The sequence below is a fragment of the Abramis brama genome, assembly GCF_963993115.1.
Source record: "Abramis brama genome assembly, chromosome: 1".
In the NCBI taxonomy this organism is placed as follows: domain Eukaryota; kingdom Metazoa; phylum Chordata; class Actinopteri; order Cypriniformes; family Leuciscidae; genus Abramis; species Abramis brama.
This window is the reverse complement of record NC_139963.1, coordinates 32,384,002-32,405,477: the sequence shown is the minus strand read 5'-3', so window position 1 is coordinate 32,405,477 and position 21,476 is coordinate 32,384,002. Positions and strand designations below refer to the sequence as shown.

The 21,476-nt window shown below is 41.5% G+C and overlaps 1 protein-coding gene across 4 annotated transcripts in view; it reads left to right on the top strand.

Annotated features, from left to right (window-relative positions):
• The window catches only part of tnrc6c1 (trinucleotide repeat containing adaptor 6C1), a 51,478-nt gene that overhangs the window by 19,557 nt on the left and 10,445 nt on the right, over nucleotides 1–21,476 (top strand). For all 4 annotated transcript variants that reach the window (XM_084114717.1, XM_084114716.1, XM_084114715.1 and 1 more), the window contains exons 4-16: nucleotides 5,358–5,675; nucleotides 13,937–16,330; nucleotides 17,036–17,221; nucleotides 17,531–17,694; nucleotides 17,796–17,870; nucleotides 18,107–18,164; nucleotides 18,255–18,403; nucleotides 18,515–18,646; nucleotides 18,996–19,139; nucleotides 20,100–20,219; nucleotides 20,346–20,429; nucleotides 20,571–20,817; nucleotides 21,296–21,460. In XM_084114717.1, the coding sequence (XP_083970843.1) occupies nucleotides 5,358–5,675; nucleotides 13,937–16,330; nucleotides 17,036–17,221; nucleotides 17,531–17,694; nucleotides 17,796–17,870; nucleotides 18,107–18,164; nucleotides 18,255–18,403; nucleotides 18,515–18,646; nucleotides 18,996–19,139; nucleotides 20,100–20,219; nucleotides 20,346–20,429; nucleotides 20,571–20,817; nucleotides 21,296–21,460 (4,236 nt within the window). The remainder of the gene's footprint in view (nucleotides 1–5,357; nucleotides 5,676–13,936; nucleotides 16,331–17,035; nucleotides 17,222–17,530; nucleotides 17,695–17,795; nucleotides 17,871–18,106; nucleotides 18,165–18,254; nucleotides 18,404–18,514; nucleotides 18,647–18,995; nucleotides 19,140–20,099; nucleotides 20,220–20,345; nucleotides 20,430–20,570; nucleotides 20,818–21,295; nucleotides 21,461–21,476) is intronic.

Here is a 21,476-nt window from a genome sequence, read left to right as displayed (position 1 = left end):
GTAGTACGTCTTTAGACATAAAAATGTCTTCAAAAGAAATAATAAAAGTTTTTTTAAGTCATACCGGCCCCATACTTTTGTATGGTATTTGTGTAAAGTATTTAATTGGCTGAATTATGAAAAAAATTCAACTGAATTTACAGTTATTGTTTCCAGTTTTTCAACTGAATTCACAGTTATTGAATCCAGTTTTTTTTTTTTTATTATTGTTGCTCTATATAAACGTGAAGGATGCTTTTGGTTATTGCATCTGTTCTTGCTGACAAAGCACAAAAATGCAGTGTTGTGTCGTCCTCATAGCCATTCAAATTGCATGGTTCCTTACATAGCAGTTATAATGAAAAGTATTACCCATCATTTCCTGAGCCAGCTGCTTGGTTAACTGTACATAAAGATGCCTCGCTTAAAACTATATTATCTGTTAACATCTGCTCACTCATTTTGACCTGTCAGTTTATTACATTTTGTGCATCCTGTAGCAGCCTGTGTGAGGTTTGTTTGTGTTGTGAGGAAGTGACAGATGCTCTGCTGTGATAAGATCTGGGAGAGGCGGAGAGAAAAAAACAACTGCAAGGTGTGTATCTCCATAGCAACAAGCTTAGCCTGGGACCCGGGGATGCACAAGGCATCACAAGGTGTCTGTGTAAGTGCCACCCTAAGGAGAAATACTCCTTGTGTCTGGCTCCTGAGGACATGCACAAACAGAGGATACCCTCTGCACTAAGATATCAGATGTTTCACTGCTTCAGAAATATTCTCTCAGTAAGGAATGTAAATAGGGGTTAGAAATTCCTGTGAAAAAAAAAGATATTCGAATGAAAGTTAACATGAAAGGATGCGATGAGTAAGAATTTGGTGAGAGAAACTGAGAATCTCTCTCTCTCTCTCTCTCTCCTCTCTCTCTCTCTCTCTCTCTCTCTCTCTCTCTCTCTCTCTCAGCTTTGGTTTTTGTTGTTGCTCTTTTAAGAACAGGATGTATAAGGAAGCCTAACATTAGACCTGAAAAAAATAATGTAAATTAATAAAATCTTTTAATACATTTTATGAATATACATTTTTCTAGTTATGCTCAGCTCTAAAATATTTTATCAGGTAGAAATTGAGTGAAAACTATTTTTAAAGTTCCTAATCTTGATTGCAATGCGGGTCCTTTGAGACCAAACGTTTGTAGAAGAAATGTCTATTTGTGAAGTGCTATCTCTCTTAAATATATTTTTTTAAACCCTGTCTGCTCACAATTAACCGAAAGTCATGAAAAAAAACATGGAAACAGAAACCATGACTATGACTGTATAGATTGCAAATCACTTAAATGTTTCCAAAAAATGTAATTATTGTTTTCTCCAGACTTTCTTGTCATTTGTACATGATTTTCATGATTTTGTAGCCTATGTTTTACAAACTCTATATAACTATATAATGTTTGGAAAAACAAGGACGGTTTAAAATAGAGCATTTACAACAGAGTCTGTCAAAGTGACAGATAATGATTTGGTAGCACAATATCTGCCTGTTCTCTCCTCCACAGACGGCCACTAACGCGCCATTGAGAGAGAGTGACGTTCAATTATATTGACCTCAAAAACCTGTTCACTCTGTGAGGTCTAATTCACATCTCCACATCTCATAACTCACTCACAGGCTGAAATCGGTGCTGGAAAGCGCTTTTGATCAAAATAAACCCACTCAGCGCTTTTTGGCCTCCGTTTGAAGTCACTGCTCATATCGGAAAGCCTGTCATTACGCGTTAGCAGCATGTGCGGAGTGTGTGTCTGTAGTAGGAGGTGCAGTCAGTGTGCTGTATTTACATTTAAGTTGTCTCCTCTGTATTTAGACTGGGCTCAGGTCCTGTAATTTCATCCTACTAAGACATGTTACACCATTCTCGTACCTTTAGTGCTTTCATCTGTCCCGTGAAGTCAAAGAATTGAACGTTTAATGCAGGATTTAATTTCTCTTCAGACAGTAAATGAAGCTGTCTACGTGAAAGAGAGAGAGATCTGTAGCACGCCGTAAGATGGAAAATACTCCCTCGGGCCAATATATTACGCTTTTTTTTCTCTTTGAAATGAAATGCTGCTTAATTCTCTGAGAATTCAGAGTGCATTTGAGCTGTTTTGCAAACAGACATCTTTAATATCTTAGCGGCCTCCCCAAAAGCTGATGTCTGCTTTTTCCTGTGTCCGTCTTTTCTTTTCTCTTTAGAGCAATTTTATTTTATTTTTTATCTGAGCGCCTTTTGTGTTTTTTGTTTGTTTGATAAAAATAATATATGAAAATTTTCTGCACAAGCAGTGTTTGTTCAGTGATTCTGTTCCATACAGTAGATCGAACAATGGTAATTAAAATAATTTTCTTGGATCAGTAAGTCAATGTATATCGACAGCATTAATGGCATAATGTCCATTACCACAGACAATAATTTCTTTTTCTTTCTTTTTAAGTAACAGTATGGCACTTACAATGGAAATACACGGGGTCGTGCACTTGCAAAACGTGGGTTTCAAAGCAGAAATGTGAAGCATATATTTGTTAAAGCACTTGCATGAATTAGTCAATCATACAAATATTTTTTTATATCGTTAAAAAGTTGTCTAAATCGTCATTCTTGTAGTGGGACTATTCAGGGCCGATGAACTAGTTATTCATCACTGTAATCCATATAAAATGTTGTCTTGTATCCACTGGCATGTTTACTTCAAAACAACAAAAAACGTTCATAATTTTTTTAGCAATATAAATGTTATATTATTATATTATCATCTTATTTTATTATTGTCATTATTATTATATTGTTATTTATTTTATTAGTATATTATTATTATTATTATTATTATTATTATTGTTATTATTAACCCATAAAATATAACATAAAACAGATCCTTGCCAGATCTCTGTGTCAATGGTCTTGCGAGTTGCCTTCATGCCTTTACACGTGAGAGTGTGTATCAGAGCGACAAAGCTTTAAAATAAGTCTCAGTAAACTGGTTAGCAGTTAAAGCATTTCAGTTCACATGAATCTCCCAACGGTGTAATTGTTTGAGGATTTGTGTTGTGTGGCCATGTGTCCAGTGTTCAGAGAGCTGGATTTAGATGCATACACACAGAGACTCCTTTTCCCCCCCCTCATCTCCCATTCGAGGACTCATTGCATCTCCCTCCCCCTTCCACTCTCAAACCACCCCTCGCCGGTGCTGCGTTGTGATTGGACGAGTGCTGACAGTTTCCACAGAAGCTTCTAGAATACCCTTCATCAAAGGGCCCTGACTGCAGCAATTTTTCACGGCCAATTTTTTTAAAAGTGTGAATGTGCAGGTACTCCCAGAATAACCAAGAGAAATTAGCCATGCGTTTGGCAGTCCGTATGCTTCCCATAACACGTTCATAATCGGCTGTAACAATGGGCTGACTCAGACACGTATGTGAGAGGAGTGGAGGAATCTGTAGCGATTGGTCGGCCAGCTCTTGGCAGGCAGGCTGAGCTGGACTTAATCGGGGATTGGCGTCACCGATTCCAGCTTAGCACTGCGACTGCGCCACTGGAGAGCGTCTGTGCTGCAAACATGCCATGAAAGAGAGCAAGGGGCCACGACTGGGGGAGGAACTTGCATGTGAGGGAGAGAGAAAGGGAGAAATTGAAAGGACATGTTCACACTAGCTCAGGATTCATGTTTTCATGTAGCATTCAGGCTGTGTCACAATGGGCCTCTCCAGTGCATAATCTATAGAATGTGATTGTGAGGCTCTTTCCAGCCTATTGGAAAGAAGCAGTGGATGCTGGAGAATGTAGTTCACCTGATTACCACAAACCTTCTTTAATGAGTGACTTTAGTGAGTGCTTTAAAGACCTGACAGAAAACGCTGTATTTACACAAATGTGAAAGAGGCTGTGAGGGAGAGATGAGTTCTTATGTCAAGTCCAGTTTCACTCTTCATTTTACTCTTTATTTTGTTATCTCTTATCAAATTCTTAAAGAAACTGAAGTAAACCCAACTAAACTTAAATGTGCTAAAATAACGATTGAATCAAGTTATTTTGAAGTAAACCATTAGCTAAATATACCTTTACACATTTGATGTTAGGTGTTGGCAGCCAAAATATGAAACTGGTTACATCCATTGCATTCCCAAGTGTAGTCCAAGTATTTGTTTTTTTTATTCAGCACCTTGAATTATTGTTAGCAGGTCTTCAACCCAAACACATGTTCTACACATCACCGCAATGGTAACACCCCAAAAACATCAACATAACAGAACATGAATGAGGCCTCCCCTTTTCTCAGCTTGGTAAAAAATGCATAAAATAGCACTTTGTAAACATTTACTCTCCCTATCCAGTCCCATGCAAAGCATGATGGATTGTGGAAATCTTGTTAACAGTTTATGCAATGCTACTTTAACACAATAAAATCATTCATGTAGTCCCAACTCTAATGGATTGTGGTTGAACATGATTAAATTAAAATGACAACATATCAAAAGATTTTCAACAAGCAGCAAAATCCTTTTTTTTTTTTTTTTTTTTTTTTGTATTTCAATGTGTTGATCGACCATGAAGATGAAGTCTTGTACCTTTGCCTTTTTCCTGATATTTATATACGTACACTTTAAAATGCATACTTAATACTTAGTTGCGGAGCTGTTTTTTGAAGTTTTGACCTGTTCGACAAGGTCTTTGTGTGAATAATTGCAGTGCATCAGTGTAGACCTATCTTTGAATGCATTTTGATATTTCCCCCTCTGTCACTCTGCCTCAAAATTCAGAAGCTCCTAGAATCAATAAAAGCCCAAAAACCCACGAAGTAGAGTTATCAAATAGTTTTTGGTGTTTTTCCTCCTCCAAGCTTCTGCTCCTCCATCAGACAGTGGTTTATCCCCGAGCAGTATATGCATCTCCCCCCGTCTGTGAGATAGGAGTGCGTTACGTAAGTCCGGCACTCATTCACACAGATGTTTGTGCTCCCACTGCTTCATCTTTGCCTCTGCCTCAGGCGGAGATCTGCCTGGATCAGTCTCTCTGATGGCTAATTGTGTAACTGTTTCTACCTCCTCCACAACACTGAGGTATTAAGATAAACGGCACTTTCGTTTCTTTTCGTCTCCCTCCCCGAGCGCCCTTCTGCGTCTGTGATTGGTAGAGACAGGCGAACCGACATCCTCAATGGTCTCGCACCCGCTCATCCCTCCCGAATCCTCTCATAGTCGTCATCCCTCTAAAGACACTTCCTGTTTGCTTTCGTTACGGCATGTGCTAAAATTAACTTTATGCTTCCCTCTCCCCCTTCTCTCTCTCTCTCTCTCTCTCTTTTTCTCTCTCTGTCTGTCTTTCTCTCGCTCTTTCATCTCTGTGTCCACAGTGCCAGACTCTGCCAAGCCCAGCCCCACCCCTCCTCCCCCCACCAACCCCAGCACCGCCATCAACCCGTCCGTGCCCTCAGCCAGCAGCAGCACTGGTGGCAATGGCAAGCGTGCACCCTCCAGCAACCAACAGCAACAACAGCAGCAGCCGGCAGCCCCTCGCTACCCGCCCAGAGAGGTGCCCCCTCGTTTCCGTCAACACGAACACAAGCAGCTACTGAAGCGGGGCCAACCTCTGCCCGCCGGGAGCACGGCTCTTGCGCAGCCGGTGTCCGCCAGCCTTACACCTCAGCCCTTCTCCTGCCAGACCCACCCAGGTCAGCCTCTCCTCCATGATGCACACGGGACAGCATGCTGAGTCAGGGACTAGGGTGCAGCCCAGAAAAATCTCATGGCCTTTGTGTCGACCAAAGTTGGTGACCACGTGGTCTTTTTTTTTTTTTGTCGTTTTATAAAATGTTGGAGGAAAGTGGAAGAGCTGGTTGTGGCGGAGGTCGTGTGGATGCTGGTTTGTACAGGCCGTGGTGGTCATACAGCACATTGTGTAAAACTATAATATAAAACTGTGTTCTTAATTAATAAACGATCTACCAGCGAGGTAATAAATGAAGGCTTAACAACAAAACAAATTATAAATAGGCAGAGAAAAGAAAAACTAGACGATGAGAGGCAGCTGCCAAGTAAGCTGAAAAGAAAAGTCATCAAGAAAATAAAATTGACCATTCTTATTTTTTATGGAATATTTTTTTTGGGGGAATTTTATGGTATAATGAATAGGGCTGTGTAAAAAAGGATTTAATGATTGATTGCACTCTTAATGTACCCAACAATATACCCAAGAATCAAATTGGAATTTAATTGAAATTGTGAATCGGAATTGAAACAAATCGGGAAATATGTAACTATATTCAGGCATAATATTAGATTTTAATTAAAAATACAACTTGTAAGTTATAACGGCTTAAAAAAATGCCTCTTCTTCCATTCCACCGTGTTGTCAAGCTATTTTTTAATCTAAGGGGCCATTCACATAACACATTTTTTATTTAAAGAATGCAAGACGCGTGCAGTAGAAATGAGATGTTTTTTTTAAAGGGGTCATATAATGTCATTTTTGTACAAGCTAATATGATTCTTTAGGGTCTAAATGAAAAGTTTGTAATATACTTTAATTAAAAATTCTCATTAGTATTGTAAGAAAACCCTCATTTTACCTGGTCAAAAACAGCTCTGTTTTCAGCACGCCGTTTCAGTGCATGTGTCTTTAAATGATAATGAGCTTTGCTCACCCCGCCCCTCTGTTCTGTGCGTACACCGTTTAAAATAATAATACAAAAACCATAACGCGTTGTTCATTATAAACGTGGGATTATGAATTATATTGAGAACGTCGTACATAGAAAACATGCCATAATGTACCCTGAGTGTAAAAATAGCCACATTCATCGTGAAGCGTGCAAGCTATTTGCAAAGATTAATATAAAGGTCAATAAAACGTTACACTCACTTGTTCTTCTGGAGGTTCAGCAGGAACACGAATAGTTGGTACTGATCCTTTTTTCTGGAGCAGCTTCTTAGCAAAAACAGCTTTATACTGTCCCTCGTTTGTAAAGCAGTCTCGAGTCTGGTGAAATGATTCGCGCAAACATGACAGCATTGACGTTGATCGTGGGGAATATTCCCTTCGAAAACAAACTCAGCCACTGCGTCTTCAGCTGTATGGATTTAGAAACATCATCAATATGACTGCTGTGTTCATTATTACACCCAAGAACAGAACACCACAATCGTTAGACGCCATTCTGCTCAGCACTCCAGCTATCAACAATGAACGCGCCGGTCGGCGCGTGCTATGATTGACAGCTCGCTCACGAGGGTGGGTCTGTGTTTGAAACGCTGCTGTCAATTAGCCATCGTGGGAGGGGCGTCGATATTGTGACGTCACAATATCGAACAGCTTGATTTGAGACAGGAGGAAACATATAAGAAGATTTAAAAAAAAAAACTGGATGGATTTTTAGCATTTTATGATGGTTGTGTACAGGCACTGCCAACACACATTTCAGTACAATCAACTTGTAAAAGTGCATGTACCATTATATGACCCCTTTAAGTTTAACTTTTTTTGAGTGCCACATTTTTACAATGCCGTGTTGTGCGAGACACCGCAAGAAGAGAGAAGCGAGACGCGGAGCACAACTGTCAGAAATGATGGTCTAGCACGTTTACGTAGACAAACAATGTATAAGTAGCACAGTGGAATGAAAAAGTACATTATGTGTGAGCAGCCCCTAATGAGGCACAAAAGATGTGGTTCAATAGGCAGTAATATGGACTAATTTATTCATCACACAGTCAGGGTCTTGTTAAAATCTCCTGTTGACATTTAATCATGGTCTTTTTGTTATATAGTGTTGTTTGAACTCATTCATGTGTGCATGTGCAGTAGGCAGTAGTGGATGCTGTTTTTTTCGCTGTCTCTGTTTTGCAGGCAAAGAAAGTTAGGTGGAGAGAAACAGTCATGCTGAGCTGTTTTTTGCGACTTCCTGTGTTTGGAGGCGTGTGGGTGTGCCAAGAGTGTTGTAGTTTGTACGTGGACTTGGCAGTCTTCAGCTGTTTCTGTGGCTTCTTGACTGATGTGGCGGAGTGAAAGAATGAGTTTGAGAGGAGAAAGGAGAGATGGCAGACGATCAGCTCTGTGGGCAGGGGTGATTCACAGCTTACAGTAAATGTGCATGATTTTAAAGGAGTCTCCTTTGATTGGGAGGAGAGAAGAACTGTCCATGTGCCGGCCCATATATGTGCCATGCCAGAGTATTGATTGGCTCTGGTCTGAAGCAGGGGTCTTCAATGCTTTTCAGGGCAAGGACCCCTCTGGCGATAGAGACATGGAGCAGGGACCCTGATACAAAATGTCAAACAGAGCTACATATTAAGCATATAGTCTTCAATATTAATAGAGACCAACCATATTATGATATACAAGTTATATTATGCTAAGACAGTAGATTAAAACTGTGCGTGTTATTGTTGTTGCACATGCATCATTGTCTATATATTACTTTATATTACAAGCATACATGTTGCGATTAAAAAAATAACAATTCATTATTTGGTCACAATTATTGTAAATTATTTTAATGGATTTGCAGAGCATTTTAATCTTACTAGTCAGATGGACAATTAAACATTTCAAGTTCACTAAAACTTCAAATTGTAATTTTGCTGTGTGATGGACAATTAAGAATCAAATCACTGTGCATCTGAAATTAGTGAGGGTTATCTTGCAGTAAATTGCAGATGTAATGTGTGAGCAACGGATCCACCATAACAAGAACAGCGATGTACAGTGAGACATTTAAGATTATTTACAAGAAGTCATTATTTTTTACAAAATTGAATATCAAAAATATATTGAAATGAATATTTTTCTATTAATATATTAGCCTGCATTTATATTGCACATATCTATTTTGACAATTGAGGGATTTCAATTGTCAAAATTTCAATTGCAATCAATTGCAATTTCGAAAGTGAATCCCGCATTTGTTTGTAGATGTCACATCCACAATTTTGCAGCGTGTACTTAGCCGTCGGTCCTCTTAGCAGCATGAAAAACAAAAGTTTTATTCAATTAATTATATATAGCCTCGAAAGCACGTGAAGTCCACTCCATTTACAACCACTAAAAAGCTGTCATTCATCTCTTTTGGCGATCTTACAAAGTTCCATTAAAATCAATAGATATCTACACTGCATAATAAATCTCTTATTTTGTTTGTCTTTGTTAATGAGAGGATTCGTAAGCATGCAGAACTCTGGCGTTTTAAGCGGTGAGTGGAGTCTGATTAAATGAAACACCTCTGATTGGCCATTGTGTTCAAGAGATCAACAAACATGACTGTGCATTGCCTGTGTGGCAGTCCCAGAATGCATTGTGATGGTTTTTAAAAACCTACCTACAATTGCATTTCTTTTCCTGCTTGCTTCTGTCTCTATTTGTTGAGTTTGCTTTTGGGTATGTTTTGAGTCGACACGTGCACTGAGCTGTGGTTCCGCTGAATGTTACTTAACGGTCATTGGGAGCCTAGCAAGTAATAAGAGCTCCCAGCTTTCTCTCTGCGTGTGTGTTTTTACAGGAAGCCACTGGAATGCAGCCGAATGGCCCACAGCTCTGCTTTAAGCCAGAAGCAGCAGCACAGAGGCTGTATTCATTTAGCTTGTCTCTTTTGCTTTCCTACAGTCGTCACATGGATATCTAATGTAAAACAGCCCAAGGGTCAGAAACGCTTTGCCTTCTATCCTCAGAAATTGTAGAAGTCGATGCATTTTTACTTTTGTGTGGCCTCATGCCCCATTTTCATGTGTCTGTGTGTATACACAATCACGCCTGTAATAGTGTGAATGGGTAACAGCTAGTCAGAGCACAACTGAATAAAACAGAATGCCAGGGTCTTGAGTCATTATTTAGCAGTAGGGTTTGTTGTTGTTGTTGTTGTTGTTAGAGGCACATCAATTACACACTTCACCTTTAAGGCCTAGTGCATTTGTTTCTGAATGTAGATTTGAGGTTTATGTTGCACAGTGTGGCCGGCTGCTCTGTGAAGTGGATTACAACTTACAGGCCTGCTGTTGCAGAGGAATTATCAGATCATTATGGGCCTGTTTGCCTCAGTGAGTCCTGTGTTCTCTTCCCCCAACCACCAAACAGACCTGAGCGCTGGCTCTGCTCCCGGCCATACAAACTTTCTCTCTTTCTCTTTTTTCCTGTCACACCCATACAACTTGCATGCATCCTACCAACGCCAACACTGTTGTGACCGGGAAGTGAAGTTGACCGGGCTGAGAAGGCCCAGCTTAGGAAATGATAAATAGAACTTTCCCATGTAAAATGGAGTGAAGCCTCTCTTCCTCCCAAAAGTAATGTAATCAAGAGCTAAAAAATATTCTGGTAGAGTAGTTTGCTTCAAGCCAGTACAGCTAGCTTTCCGTTTCTTTGGTTTACAGAGAACACATGCACATACAGGCATTGAGGGCTTTGTCAGCAATCTATACCAATATGCTGCTCTGTACTATTTTATTGCCTGGTCTTGATTAGTTTGATGAGTTCTTATTGTCATGCCTGTGTTATTCTGCTAGCATCTGTTCTAGTCGCCCCCTGCTGCCCAATGCTAGTGGTCGCCTAGTTTCAGCCTATTCCTGATGTCACATCCTGCCATGGATGAGCGGGACTGTGGTATAGTAGATCAAGACGGATGGTTGTTGCATAAGACCCTCATGCATACTGGCCCCTCCCTCCTCTCTACCACTATGCATCTTTGCATCAACTGACAAATAGCAACATCAGTAAAGCCCTCTGTTCTTCGCCCCACAGTATCACTGCTATTGATTTGTACATGAATGCATATACAAACACAGGGCAAAAAATGTTAAGGATGCATATGGTGCTGTTCTGCATGACACAGTTTATGCTTCCATTCACACTGGTTACATTTGTTTTATTAAAACAGTGAGATTGATTGCAGTGGAAAGGAATCGAATGCAGAGGTCCTGAGACTTGAGATTTATCCCAGAAAAACCAGCGAGATGTGTTGCAACGTGTAAACCCAATGTAGTTATCATAACTAAAAACTAACAAACAAATAAATGGAAAAAAATGGAAAAGAAACAAATTAGAATTGATGCCTTGGCAACTTGCTGAAAGAAGTTGAAGTATTAATACTTAAAACTAAAACTGAAATAAAAAATTTAAACTATTTAGAAATATTTTTAAAAAATGGCAAGCTCATAACATAGTTACTAAAGGTTAAACTAAAATGTAAATGAAAACTGTATAAAAGTATAAAGTATACAAATAAAAGCGAACTCAAAAATTGTAATATAATAATGTAATATAGAAAAAATACTAAAACAACAATGGTTTAAACAAAACATTTTTATATAGACCATTTAATTATAGCGAAGATGCCATTTTAAGCATGGTATAAATATAGTAATAGGTAAATTACACATTTACACTCCTGATGTGTTCAGTTTAATTTAAGATTAACATTGCTAATACACTGGAATCTTCCTTCTAATTTGAGGAAATGGCAAAGTTTATTTTTTTTTATAGTATATTTTTCACAAAATGTAAAAATAACAATGGTTGACCTCTAATAGTAACAAATTACATCCTCTTTGTTTTAAGTGTTCCTAAATGTTGGCAAAAATCTTGCATTTAGATCTACTTGTTTGAGGATTTTCATAAAAGGGTCATTTGCAGAAAAGGGAATAATCGATAATGAGGCTTTGATTACATCATTGCATATTTGGCTAGAAAAAGCTGGCTCTGAGTTGGAGTATAATACGAGTCTCTGTTCTCTTCGGACTTTGGTGTTTTGTGTATATAGGAGGCGCTGGGATCATTTGTAAACAATGCCCTCCTTGATGCCAAGAGCTAGTGTGCTTTTGTAAGTGTTCATCTCATTTTCTGTGTTTCTATCTCTCCTGTACTGGAGCCATCCCTTCTTTTCTCCCAGCATGCATGCTTTCCGGTCGTCTTTTTGTCTCCTCTGCATCATTAAAGAGCGGGCACACTCTGCACAGACATTTAGTCCTTGGCCACCTGCCCGCCTACATGTGAGCCTCATTTGGTGTGTTTATCCTGTTTCCCATTCAGCCATTGAAGTGTTGTTTTCCTCTAAACTTAGGACCGCACCTCTAGTATGCAGAGCTACAACTTCACACACCCACTGTACTTTTAATATTACAAGAAGACTATACTAAAAATTAGCCATTATGACAGGGAGCTGTGTGTGTGTGTTTCTGTGTTTGCAGTCCTTGCAGTGCAGCCTATGCTCTGAGGCTGGCTTGCTTTTGTGCATCTATTCAGCTTGCTCTATTGTGAGCAGCGGTGCTAATTGCAGTCTGAATGGTCTCGGCTAAATGTTTTGTGACAGTTTGAAAGCATGAAAGAAGAGAAGGGTGCACAAGAAAAGAATCTCTCTTTTTTTGTTTTGTTTTTCCTCCCTCCTAATGGCACAACGGAATGCTTTTGGCTTTAACCTTCAACTCCCATGCAACCCCTTTCCCCTCCCTCACGAGAGAGTCTCCTCTCCGAATCAGGAATAGAGGTAGATATAAATAAAGCCCGGGTGAGGGAACAGAGATCGGATCCTGCCGAAGCTGCGAGGGACGAACGGGGCGGTCGCTCGTGTACTGAGCTGCAGCTCCTTGGCAGCATTTCAAATATGAGCCTCAGAAGCCTCTCGAGCAGCAGACATATTGTAACAGGGATGGCCAGTGCTCTGCACGCAGCCTAGCGCTTCTCTCAGGATGGTCGGGCGACATCTCTCTTCAGGTACTTTTCCACTTCTCTGCGACCCCACCCCCTCCAACCTCATAGTACGATCCTCCACGCGCTGATAACAGGCATTTCCTTTGCTTTGCTCCCTGCTGTACTGCTGCTGTTTGATTTGGAAGCATACCATTCAAATAACTGCAAATAAAACGCAAATCCATAAAGCTGTTGCATTGCTTGTTAGAGATTAATGCAGGGCAGAGGTTTGCTGAGCTCATCTGATAAACTTTCTGTGGCGAGACACTGTAAGATGTTGATGGCAGCTCTAAGCTTTTTTGGCTTCAGTTCAGATTTGATAAAATGGCGTCCTTTACTACGCAGTGACTCTTTAGAAGGACAGCGTTTGTGTTGGAAATGCACTATCCTCTCTTTTATGCACTCCCTCTTCTTTATCTTTAGTTGAAAGGGTTTTTTGCGTGATTGGTGACACAAAGCTTTGTGTGCACGAACGCTGCTGCTGCTTTGCTCAGATCTGACACAGACTGAGCTGTCTGTGCATGCAAAGCCACACAAAAACAACAACAGGGTTGAGTGAGTGCCAGGAGGCTGGGCAGAATTTGCCAACGAATGAACACAACAGGATCCTATTATCCATATGTGTGCATTTGCACTGCTTTCAATGTTGAGCTCAATGTGTCAGATCAGATTTAGAATGAACATCTTTGAAACCAAAGTGCAGTTGTAACCTGTCAGTCCAGCAGAGGGAGATGGTTGTGGTTGGTAGAAGGTTTTGTGATGACAGCAGTGAAAAATAATGACTCCAGGCTAGCACATACATGTGAACCTGCATTTTTGAAGGTGCATTTTTATTATATTTGTATAGGTTATGACCATGGCTACCATGCTGATGTAAAACCCAATTTGTCTTAAAGGAATCCAAGAAAAAAAATTTTTTTGATCGAAGCAGATCTTGCGGTAAATCGTAATTTAGATGAATGATTTGAAGTGTTATGTTATTTTTTTAATGCAAATTAAAAAATGAATCATCTGAGAACTTTGTATTTGTATAGAAAAAGTGTTTTTATATTTTTGAAAATAAAAATATTTTCCAAAATCTAATTATAATCTAATGCAGTATTGATAACTGCATTTATACATATAATGTATTTCGTAATAACATGTCGTCTATAAAGAAAATAATGCCTTGTTGTGATAATATCATGAATTAATTAAATTCATATATTACATTCACAGTATCTTAATAGTTTGTTTCTTTCTCTCCAATTCTTTTTGTAGAGCTGCCCCCACAGAGTGGCCTGGCAGCCCAGTATGAGAATATATCCCTCAGTCGCAGTGCCACTACAGCCTCTACCAACAGCTGCAGCGGCTGGGATCCACTGATTATTGACGAGCGCGATACGGAGGCGTGGCCTTCCATTTCATGCAAAGAAAGCCACGCACCTGCAGGATGCCCCTTGGACACTGAAAGTATCAGTGACATCAGCAGCATGAGCATGGCCACAGGAGCTGGCCAGCAAGGCCATTTCTCCACCAATCACCCCAGCAAAGCCAATGCCAGCCACTCAGGAGGTCTGCTCTCTAGTCAGGGTGGGGCCAGCAGAGGCTGGGGCTCTGGCCCTTCTCCTGCCAGTGGAGGAGAAGGGAAGAATGAAGTCTCCAGCACATCAGTGGGAGCCAGGGGTTGGGGCTCCTCCAACTTTAACTTGAACTTAAACCCCAACGCCAACCCCTCTGCCTGGCCAGTTCTGGGACATGAAGGGACCGGCATGGGTGGCGGCAGCTCAGGAGGAAGCAACCCTCCTCCTCCTAATCTCTGTAGCCCACCGGGCACTTTGCCCAGCCAGGGCTCTAGCAGCAGTGGCAGTATGGGTGGTGCCAATGGAAATTCTGCAGGTAATAGTGGCAATGGCAATGGCAGCACCACATGGGGTAGCATTGTGCCCGGTGACTCCTCAGAGCCACACTCCACCCCATCCACGAATGTGTCTTTCATCTCCGAACCTCAGAACCTTAACACTGATGGACCAAATCACACTAAGCAGGAGCCCAGAAGCCCAGGCCACAGACAGTCTAACTGGGGTGTTGGCCCTGCTGGCATGGGCTCGTTTATTCAAACTCCAGGAGGAGCCGCGCAAGTCAATGGAGACGAGGAACTTGTTTGGGGTAATGGAGATGCCAGGTCTGGTGGTGGCTCAAAAGACTCTGGTTGGGACTCAGGGAGCAGCTGGGGACAAGGAGGGGCCTCAGGCACTTCTGGCTGGGGACAAGCTGCCTCAACTGGGGACTGGGGTAAGCATTCCAACAGTGAGGCCAAAGGATGGGATTCTTCATGCTCTCCCACCCAAGAGCAGCAGCTCAATTCTTGGGTCCGTGGGGCCAATGCTACAGCTAGTGAGGGAAGCAGTGACAGCATGGAATGCCATCCTCGCATGAGGGACCACTCATCAAGAGATGAGGCTCCCCCTATTCTGCCAGCCCAGGATATGGACCCTCGGGTTCTGTGCAACACAGGCTGGGGACAAACACCAGTGCGGCAGCACACAGCTTGGGAGATTGAAGAAGCTGCACGCTCCAACCGCAAGAATGACATTGGAACTGAAGCCTGGTGCTCATCATCAAACGCAGTCAAAGTAGGACCAACACCAACTTCTGGCAGTGCCAACCCGAACTCTGGCACTACATCCAGACCTGACTCTGGAGGCAAGAATGAGGGCCCCTGTCCTAGTACTGGAGCTGCACCTGGATGGGCCACAGCCATGCCATCACCCCAGGCTAGCTCTGGTTGGGCTGATCCAACCAGCAACAAGAAACCTTCCAGTGGTCCTGGAAGTTGGAGCAGTACCCCAGCCGGAGGCCAAGGTGGCAACCTGCAAAAAAGTGGTCAGACTTGGGGTTCAGAGGAGAAATCTCCTACCTGGGAAGACAGTCACTCTAAAGCCAAACCACAGGGCTGGGCTGAGGGGCACAAACAATCTCACGGATGGGGCAATGGACCTGGTGGAGAAAGTGGGTCTGGAGGAGAATGGGGTGAACCTGGAGATGGAAAGAAAAATGGTCCCTCCAGCTCTACCTGGGAGGGAGAGGGTACTAGCTGGAACGAGGGCTCCAGGGGATGGGGAAAGCCTGCCCCGGGAGTAGGGGGAAACTGGGGAGATGCACAACGCCCCAGTGTGCCACCACAAGGATGGAATAACAAGCCTCAAGAGGGCACCAATGGCAGTAGTGGCAGTGGAAGCGGAAGCATGGGTTCTTGGGGAGGTCCTAGCTCTGTAAAGCAGAGTGGCTCTGGATGGGGTGGAGGAAATGGTGGAGGTTCTAAACCTGACCATACTGGAGACCCCACTGGATGGGAAGAGCCCTCTCCACCCTCCATCCGCCGTAAGATGGAGATCGATGACGGTACCTCAGCTTGGGGGGACCCAAGCACTTACAACAAGACAGTCAATTTATGGGACAGGAATAACCCTGGGATCCAAGGCAAACCAGGACCTGGCAATGCCAACAATGTACCCAACAACCATCATCATCATCATCCCCACCATAACCAACCTCCCATGCAGCCTCACAGCCATGGAGGGCCAAACTCAAACAATAATAACATTTCCCCTGATAATGCTGGCCCACATCAAACGGGACCGCCTCACAGTAGAACAACCCACATGAATCCAGGTAAGAAACAAGACTCTTTGGCATTTATTGTCAATGACCTTTAATTAGTTAAAATGTATCACTATACTTTTGATTATAATGCCATACAAATCAAGAAACAAAAAAACTGAGTAACAGTTCATGCTAACAGAATAGTGTTTACATTCAATCTATGAGTGTGTATGAGAGTTCAACATAGTGTTTGAGCCAGGAGGAAGTGTGTAATTAGAGTTGGGTCGCCATCTGTGGGGAGTATCACTATTCCTCAGCAGGATATTTGGAACAGACCCGACGCCCTCTGCTGTTTGTGTGTAGCTTTACACTCCCTGTGCCAAAGCTGTATTTAACATGGCATCCTCAGTTCTCCCATGTGCCAAGAACTGAACAGACATTTAATATTGTAGCTTATTATTCCATTTTTAGAAAGTGGAGCTTACCAAGTTACATTTGTTTTTTAAATAAAGCAAAGCTTTAATGTTTTAAAATGAATAAATTCTTAAATTCACGTTCATTTTTTTAATTCAACTTCGTACTCCATGTGTTATGCTGGTAATGTAATTTGTAGAGGGGGAAAATGCAAAATAGTAGATATCTAACTTTTGGACCCCACTGTATGTACTGCATGGTGCCAACCTTTAAAGCATTTAGTACATTACTAAACAGTACATGCAGTGAAAACTTAACTTAAGGTGCACTTGTTCTGAAGTTTGCAGTATTTCTCTGCAGGATGGGGTGAGATGGCAAATGTCCATTCAAAACCTGAGCCCTCATGGGGGGATCCAGCCGCCCCTGCAGTAAGTGTGGACAATGGCACTTCTGCATGGGGCAAACCCCAAGGTGGCTGGGGTGATAATGGCACTGAGGTCTATGGTCGAGGCAACGGACCCCCTGGATCTGCCCCCTGCAAACCTGGTTAGTTTTATTCATTTACATTTTTTTTATATATAATAATTAAATATTACAAAAAAATCACATGCAATTATCCAGTTGCAAATTTACAGTGTTGGAAATTGATGTTGGTCAGATGCTAGTTATCAGAGCTTTGAAATGTGCAACAACAGGGCCCCCTGTTGTTGTAAATAATGCATTGCAGGATTGTACATATTTTGCCATTTCAGCAAGGAAAAAATAGTTTGTTTCTTTTAATTGTAAACATAACCATTTGCAAATATTGATCTGTACTATGGACACTTCCATTAATCTATCTTTTTCATCCTCCAGCCCCCAAATCTATGCAAGATGGCTGGGGAGGTGGTGAGGACATGGGCATGTCTGCAGGGCAATGGGAGCAGGATGACGGCGACATGTGGAACAGCACTGCATCTCAGGAGAGCAACTCCTCCTGCAACTCCTGGGGCAACCCACCCAAAAAGAGTCTACCAAAGGTAAAAAAAAATACATAAAAAAAGCTACATGAGTTTAATGTAGGTGTTAGTCACATTACATGCGGCAGATTGAGCTCATTGATCTCTGTTTTTGTTTAAAGGGAAAAGTCCCAAACAAGGATGATACCTGGATAATGAATCGTCTCATCAAGCAGCTGACTGACATGGGCTTCCCTGTAAGTGCTGCTTATCTCTGTAAATATCCCAAATATCCCTCTGTATATTTGACTGTTGTGCCTGGGGTTTATTTTGTGATACTGACTGGCTAGTTGTACATTATCCCTTACATATAGCCATAAATGTCTAGTTACAAATGTATTGTCTTTTTATTAATTTGCATTAATAAATTAATATGTATTAATGCAAATGGTTAATTTATGGGTTTTTACTGTGCTTGTGTTTGCCTTTGCAGAGAGACCCTGCAGAAGAGGCCCTCAAGAGCAACAACATGAACTTGGATCAGGCCATGAGTAGGTGTTATACCTGCAAAATCTTCAGTTCCTTCAGAGTTTCTTTTTTCATTTCTAGAATATTGTATTTAAATATTAGTTGTGTTGTAGGCGCCCTTTTGGAGAAGAAGACCGAACTAGATAAACGGGGGATGGCAATCTCTGACTATAACAACGGCCTAGTCAATAAACCAATGGGCTGCAGGCCTTCAGTCATCTCCAAAGAATCCTCTTCAGATCGCCCCCCCTTCTTGGACAAGGTTTGTGCTTCTCACAATTAAAAATCAGCACATTCTGGTTATTCCATCTAGAAGACTTTACATTGTGTAGGATATTGTTTGACTTTTGTTTTTTCGTTCTTTCCTCCTTAGGATGCTGGGCTAGCAGATGATGCCCAAACCTCACCGTTTATGCCTTCTCCGAGCCTGAAGCTCCCATTGGGTAATGCTTCACTCCCTGGCCAGAGCCTTGGAGTTGCAATGCAAAACTTGAACAACAGACAGGTGGGTCTATGAGGATCTATGTATATTTGTCTTCAATATTAAACCATATCTATTGTTTTTGTATATCTATTTAACTTTTTTAAAAGTCTGTCTTTTTTTATGTTTTATGTCTGTATTAGTTTTATATAATACAGTGACATTCATACAAACAAATATTAATTTCATAAGTGTGGCTTAAGTGCCCAGATATTTTTTTGGGGGCACAGTTTTTCAGCATTATATTAGTCATCGTCCACATTCCTGTGTAGATATTGGTATATTGCCCACGTTAAACCAGCAGCATAACAGCTTTGAGCATATCCTCATGAAATCAGATTCCAAATGAGTAGTTTTGTGTGTGTTTGTGTAGATGCAGAGTGGAGTGTTTGGTAGTAGCGGAGCAGCACAAGCCCGGGCCCTGCAGCAGCAGCCTCCTCTCCAGCCGTCAGTGCCACCTCTCAACTCGTCCCAGCCTAGTCTTCGCGCTCAAGTGCCTCAGTTTCTCAGCCCTCAGGTGTGCACAGACATGGACACAATTGGTTTCGCACTAGGGGTGGGAATCACATGGTACCTCGATACGATACACAATACATGGCTCACGATACCTATATCATCACGGTACAGCAATTCTGCGATAATCGGTATATTCCTAGACAATCCTATAATGATACATCACGATATCTGTCTAATTATGAAAACAAAATGCCTGTGAAAAGATTAAGTGCAGATTTCCAAACTGTTAGAAAACAGCACAAAAAGTTTGTCAGTCTGTAAATTAAATTTAACATTTTAAGTAAATGAAACATTTTATGCTTATACTTTATAAAAGCTTAAACTTTTCTTTGTGTGTAAGCTGACACATTTAACTGCTCATCAAAATTGACTTATTTTATATAAAACCTGGGAATATCTCAGTGTTTACCAGCTTCCTTAAAATAAACCTGGGAAGGAATAGAGTTGTCAAAGGAAACAACTTTTTTACATAGCATTGACACTAGCATTTCCCCCTTGCATTTTGAGCGCTGTTGAGCAGATTCTTAAACACCTCTGATTGGCCATTGTGTTCACGCGCTCAACATGTCTGTCTGTGCATATTCGCATCTATTATTTTACTCACACTGCTGTCCGCCATCCCGTTAAAAAACTCTTTTTCTTAGGCTAGTTAACTTATGTTCACGTTTCCTTCATTAATGTGTCGAGCGCCACCTCGAAGAGCCATGAAGTAGCGATGCTGGGAGCAGGGAAATCTATTTAGAGCGCCTTATTTTCTTAATTAAAATATCAATATTTGGTGCCAGCGTATTGATTCTCGTATCGCACAGAGGACGACAACGATATATTGCCCTATCAATATTTTGTCCCACCCCTATTTAGCACCTTACTGTGACACTGACTTCATTTGGTGACACAACACTTGAGTATTGTGTAGGAGTGATGAAATCATGCTGAACTCTGACTGTCTTTTCACTGAAAGGTTCAAGCACAGCTTTTACAGTTTGCAGCAAAAAACATTGGTCTCAACCCTGCACTTTTAACCTCACCAATAAACCCTCAGCATATGACCCTGTTGAACCAACTTTATCAGCTGCAACTGGTAAGTGCCAGTTTTTTGACATCTTGTTGATACTTTCATCTGTAATTTAAAGAATGTATTTTTATTTGTCAGCATCTCACTCCTAATGTCTCATCACAATGTAAATTTGTCTCGATGATTTTGCAGGCGTACCAGCGTTTACAAATTCAGCAGCAGATGTTGCAGGCACAGCGCAGTGTTTCTGGCCCCATCCGACAGCAAGAGCAGCAAGTGAGCAGTTCTCTTCCAACTAGTGTCATCATGATACCATTGAAAATGAAAACCAAAAAAAAACAAGTTTGTTTGTATTTTAAATCTCAGCCGCCTTTAAAGTTCAGCCTGCTCTGTGTTCACAAACATGTCCTCTTGCAGGTTGCACGTACAATCAATAACATGCAGCAACAGATCCAGCAGCACCAGCGGCAGCTGGCTCAGGCTCTGCTGATGAAACAACAGCAGCAGCAGCCGCCCCCCTCACACCCGGGCCTGCATCTCAGCGCAGGCAAATCAGCTCTGGACACATTTCCATCCCATCCCCAGGTCTCCAGCCTCTCTGTTTCCGACCTTCAGACCAAAGAGCCACAGTCTTCTCCAAATTCCTTCTCACCCTACCCTATTTGTGAGTTGCCAACACTGTCTGCTGTTGTATTCTTTGTGTTTAGACAAGTAAAGATCCAAATGTTCTTCTATACAAGGTTCGCACAGTCCTAGAAAACCTGGAATTGCAATTTTGAAAGTCTTGGAAACGTCATGGGAATTTCTGTAGAGAATATATATTTCAAGTTTTTCTCTGCTTTAAAATGGTTCATTAGCTAGATAGTGCTATTTGGTACAGATCAATTTGTTTGCAAGCCATATTGATGTTCAACCTGTGAGCAAATCTTCTTTTTTTATTATCCATTCTTTTCAATGGTCAGTCACACCGGTTCACAATGATTGACCGGAATGATTAATTGGCCAATAGGTCCAAATCACAATGATTTTTAAAAACTCCTATTCAGTTACAAATGACTAGAAAGGTCATCAAAAGGTTTTTTGGAACTTATTTTCTCTTTAAATTCACCCCCGCTGATCCTTGCGAATGTGCTTCTCTGTAGCTGGATTAAATCCCAACATGAATGTAAACTGCATGGAGGTGGGTGGCCTGTCCATTAAGGACTCTCCTCAGCCTCAGTCACGCCTGTCACAGTGGACACACCCTAACTCCATGGAGAACCTATCTGGGAACTCCTCTCCAATGGAGCCCAACTACAGCAAGCATGGTACGCATCACTGTTA